Source organism: Oratosquilla oratoria, chromosome 11, assembly GCF_046742065.1.
Source record: "Oratosquilla oratoria isolate Oo_2021 chromosome 11, ASM4674206v1, whole genome shotgun sequence".
NCBI classification, from domain to species: domain Eukaryota; kingdom Metazoa; phylum Arthropoda; class Malacostraca; order Stomatopoda; family Squillidae; genus Oratosquilla; species Oratosquilla oratoria.
The window spans coordinates 2407128-2412619 of NC_134787.1; the positions used below are offsets into that span (position 1 = coordinate 2407128).

At 40.9% G+C, this 5492-nt stretch overlaps 1 protein-coding gene across 1 annotated transcript; it reads left to right on the forward strand.

Annotated features, from left to right (window-relative positions):
- The first annotated feature begins 1483 nt into the window (after positions 1-1483).
- LOC143029559 (hemocyanin B chain-like) lies at positions 1484-3754 on the forward strand. The gene is made up of 2 exons (XM_076192223.1): positions 1484-3034; positions 3227-3754. Exons 1-2 carry the CDS (start codon positions 1504-1506, stop codon positions 3646-3648), a joined length of 1953 nt encoding a protein of 650 aa, XP_076048338.1. The 5' UTR covers positions 1484-1503; the 3' UTR covers positions 3649-3754.
- Positions 3755-5492: the final 1738 nt, after the last annotated feature.

Below are 5492 nucleotides of genomic sequence, written 5' to 3' on the forward strand. Positions count from 1 at the left end.
TTTTCTTTAACAATCCCCTGCCTATCACCCTCGTCTTTACCTTCCGCACCACCCCATTCATGTACACATTGAACAACCATGGTGACACAACACAACCCTGTCGTAGTCCCACCTTTACCTCAAACCACTTGGTCTCTTTATTTCTAATTCTAACACAGACTCTACTACTCTCGTAAAAACTCTTGACTGCTCTTAACAGCTTTCCCCTGATCCCATATATCTGCAAAATCTTCCACAGTTCCTTCCTGTCTACCTTGTCATAAGCCTATTCCAAATCCATAAAGGATCAAAAAACATCCTTACCTTTTGCTAAAACTTTCTCATATATCTGCTGTACCACAAAAATATAATCCACACAACCCATATATATATATATATATATATATATATATATATATATACATATATATATACATATATATATACATACATATGTATGTATATATATATGTATATTCATATGTATATGTATATGTATATGTATATGTATATGTATATGTATATGTGTATATGTATGTGTATGTATATATATAAGTATATGTATATGTATATATGTGTATGTATATGTATATGTATATATATATGTATATGTATATGTATATGTATATGTATATATGTATATGTGCATATGTATATGTATATGTATATGTATATGTATATGTATATGTATATGTATATGTATATGTATATGTATATGTATATTCATGTCCTCTCGCCCGAACGCGCGCTTGTATATGTGCATTAACTGCTCCGGGTGGGTTTTCCTTTTTTTCATAGTATAGGATAACCTAAATCCTTTTTTAGGTTGTGTTGTTTCACCGATGTAACCTTTGCTACATCCATAACATGATATCTTGATACACTTTCTTATCCTTTTTCTATTTCGCTCTTATACTCGTAAACCCCGGTGCTGTCTTTTAGGTTTGACGTAATAGTTCCATGTTGTTAAACTTAAAGAACAAGGCTTGTGGCATCATCGTTGATTAGAACTATAATGCTACTGGCTAAATCACTGTGTTTACCTTTCTTACGCACTGTTTGATGACAAACTCCAGAAATATTAATTAAGTAAACAATTCTTGGATTTATTGGCATTCATGATCTATTCTGCACAGTATACCCGGATATAGACAACTATCATTATTTTTCTATGACTTTAACATTGCGATTGGAACAAAAATGTAACAAATCATCTTTAAAGGTATTATTCCTGTACATTTTGAATTTCATTTGGGTAATTTATTTCATCGTAGGCATTCAGCATAGATTTCTCACTAACTAAATCTGAAGCTAGATAATGAGTATTGGAAATTACCTAATTTAAAAAAAACAACTATGGAATAATAATTTATCCAACTATATGAAAAGGTACATTATGATTCTCTATGATCGAGTACTGATAAAAGATTAGAACGACGCCTTAGAAACTGTTATCACACCGGCGAGTATAAAAAGGGGTCCACATCCCGCTTCAGACATACCCGGTGCCAACAGCGTTCAAGCATGAAGTGGGTTCTCCTCATCGCGGCCGTTCTGGCCGTCGCATCAGGGGCTGATGTGGCCCACAAACAACAAGCCATCAATCGACTCCTGTTCAAGGTCACAGAACCAATCCGATCCAAATTCACTGATCTGAAAGAGGCCTCCACCAGCTTCGTACCTACTGGCGCCGGAGAGTTGCTCAAGAAGGAATTTGACGATCACCGACTTCTTGAACAGAAGCACTGGTTCTCTCTTTTCAATCCTCGACACAGGGAGGAGGCCCTCATGCTAATCCATGCCTTGCTGGAGAGTGAAGACTTCGAGCACTTCAAGAACACGGCTGCATACTTCCGCGAACGCATGAACGAGGGAGAGTTTGTCTACGCTCTCTATGTGGCTGTCACCCACTCCTCGCTGACCAAGGAGGTTGTCCTTCCTCCTCTGTACGAAGTTACTCCTCACATGTTCACAAACACGGAGGTTATCCAGAAGGCCTACACCGCCAAGATGACACAGACACCCACCAAGCTTGCGATGGAGTTCACCGGTTCTAAGAAGAACCCAGAGCAGCGTGTGGCCTACTTCGGTGAGGACATCGGCATGAACTCCCACCACGTCCACTGGCACATGGACTTCCCCTTCTGGTGGGACGGACACAAGATCGACCGCAAGGGAGAGCTCTTCTTCTGGGTCCATCACCAACTGACTGCCCGATTCGATGCAGAGCGTCTCTCCAACTACCTTCCCGTCGTCGACGAGCTGTACTGGAACAGACCCATCAAAGAAGGCTTTGCCCCTCACACCACCTACAGGTACGGAGGCGAATTCCCTTCCCGCCCTGACAACAAAGCTTTCGAGGCAGTCGAAGGCGTTGTAAGGATACGTGACGTCAAGGAGATGGAGAGCCGCATCAGGGATGCCATCTCACACGGATACTTCACCTCCAAGGATGGAACACCCATCTACATCGACAATGAGAGGGGAATCGATATCTTGGGAGATGTCATCGAATCCTCCGTGTACAGCCCCAACCCCGGCTACTACGGCGCTCTTCACAACTACGCCCACATCTTGCTCGGAAGACAGGCCGATCCCAAGGGCAAGTTCAACATGCCACCCGGTGTCATGGAGCACTTCGAGACCGCCACTCGTGACCCGTCCTTCTTCAGGCTCCACAAGTACATGGACAATATCTTCAAGCTACACAAGGACAAACTCAAACCCTACACTGCAGATGATATCGGCTATGCAAATGCCCATATCACCGAGGTAGAGATTGATGGCGACCTGAAGACTTACTTTGAAGATTTCGAGATTGATCTCACCAATGCTCTCGACGACACTGAAGAAATCGACGACGTGGCAATCTCTACCTTCGTTAAGCGTCTCAACCATGAGCCCTTCACCTACAAGATTGGGGTTGACTCCGATCACGAAGAGACCGCCACAGTTCGAATCTACCTTTGCCCCAAACACGACTACAATGGCATCGAACTACACCTTGACGACTACCGATGGGGCTGCGTTGAGATGGACAAGTTCTGGACTCACTGTAAGTACTAACTTGTTTCAAAACAAACTTAGTATACTTGGTATCCCTTTAAATGCTAATTATATGTATGATTGAATCACATTGGAGCTCTGTTGATATTCCCAGAATAATTTCCTTGTGTGGATGAGTACCTATTTACAATACCTCTATGCTAGAAGTAAAATGAACTAATCCAGCAATTCTTTCTTTTAGTAAACGAAGGACACCAGACAATCGAGCGCAAGGCCTCCGAGTCTTCAGTGACCATCCCCGACCGCGTACCTTTCCATGACCTCATCAAGGAAGCCGATGACGCTGTTGCAGCTGGTCAAGACCTAGTTCACTCGGATGTCAGGGCCTGTGGACACCCCGCCAGGATGCTCTTACCTAAGGGCAAGACCGAGGGTATGGAGTTCAACCTCTTCGTGGCAATTACTAGTGGTGATGATGCTACACATCCCGACCCAGCCTCCAATGAGCACGGCAGCACCCATGGCTACTGTGGCTCCCACGGATATGTTTACCCCGACAAGAGACCCATGGGCTACCCACTCGACCGCAAGGTTCCCGACGAACGCATCTTCCATGTTGATAACATCAATGTCAGCACTGTCAAAGTATTCCACAAGGAATGAGCAAGATGTTACGCTTAGAACTAATCCTTTCCATTTTCAATCAGTCATCGTACGACTTTTCATCTTGAAGAGTACAACGATGATGAGAATAAAACTAATTTATGTCTTTCTGTATTTCTTTTACCTAAATGCTGGAAAGGACTATTTATATTTACTGATGACAGTCACTTTCAATTATAGCTCTAAAAATGCCACCCTAACTCAGCAAGATTTGAAATTGTAGTAATAGTCAAGTCTTGTTTGCTGTTAACAAGAACTGTTGAAGAGATCCATGAAAATGTTATTTTCTGATGTGAATAATTTCTTCTCTTGCACGATAAGTCCCGACTCGATGATCTTAGGCTACCCACTAGACTAGACTGTAAAGTTCCCTGTGAACGAGTACTTCACGTTGTTGATATCTGTATTGGTACAGTGAAAGTACTCCACCAGTAACAAACTTATACTTCCTTGAGTTCGTCATCGAGAGTTATTCCTTAACATTATCTTTCAAGTATGTTGAGGAAGAACTACATGTTTTCCTGAGGACAGTCTCTTCTACGGACATAACGAGAAATGCGCTTCTGACTGGACAAAACTTATATTGAAAATACACCAAAACTACTTTTCTTTTAACAATAGTTTTGACAGGAGTAATCAAAGTAAAGGGTTTTCTGCCGAGAATGATTTCAGTTATTGTAAAAAGAAAGAAAAAAAAAGTGCAAATGAAACAGAATATTAATGTATCGGATATTCGTAGCAATTTTATTGATGAATTATATGCAAGTTGCCACTCGTGATTACAGAATAGGAAAATTGTTCACGTCAGGAAAATAAATGGCTTCCACTGCAGGAGACTTCTAAGTAGACTTACAAAATACATACACTTTTTTAGTTTATTTATGTTTAAAAGTTGTTTCTTGATAGAAATAATGACTGAAAAAAAATGAGTGAAAATGTAATTAAAGCAAATGAGTGACTAGAAAATGAAACAGGTTAGACTAGATTAGTTTAAACAGGGTTAGGTTTGATCAGGTCAAGTTAAATTTGTTTGGATTATATTATTTTAGGATGGTTAGATTACAAAGTACAGCGAGCATTAATTCAATCAATCAATCAATCAATCAATCAATAAATCAATCAACCAATCAGTAGACGTCACTCAGTTCAGGTCAAACTGGGGTAGCTGCTTCAATCAGATGGTGAGTGGTTGTGTTTCAGTGGTAAGCACCGAAGAAGTAGAATCTCTACGTAGTAGAATTGTTGCCTTAGAGAAGACTGATGAGGGCCTTAAAGAGAAGAACCAAGTTACTTGCTCAAAGGCCCAAAACACGAACGACATACTATGTTTGGAACCCGGGTGGAAAAAGGTGACAAACAAAACACGGAGAGAGTGGTAAAAAACCCTCACCAGACCCGCTTGAATGCAGGAACTCATTTCAAGCTCTCACGGGTTTACAAGAAGAAACGAAGAAAATGCAAGAGAAGAAGAGTAGGACAGTCGCTAGATCCCTACCCACAGGTAAGATTTTAGTTGTAGGAGATAGCAAGGTGAGGTATTTAGATAGAGACTTCTGCGATAAAGATAGAAGTCCTGTCACGGAGGGTAATATGTGTACCTTGGGTCAGGTCACTTGCGAGCGCGGGGTCAACAGCCAGGTCAGTGATTTGGACGAAATGTATAGTAACCTAACATATTTAATTCTAAATGCACAAAATAAATTTATTCCCCTTAAGGGACCGTCAGGTTGCTTTATAAGGGAGCATGTCCTATAACTTTTTGAATCTCTTTGATGAACTTAGGTATAATTACCATTTACATTTGTCTATAATTCCCCTGGGTATTGTATTCCTCACATGTATAT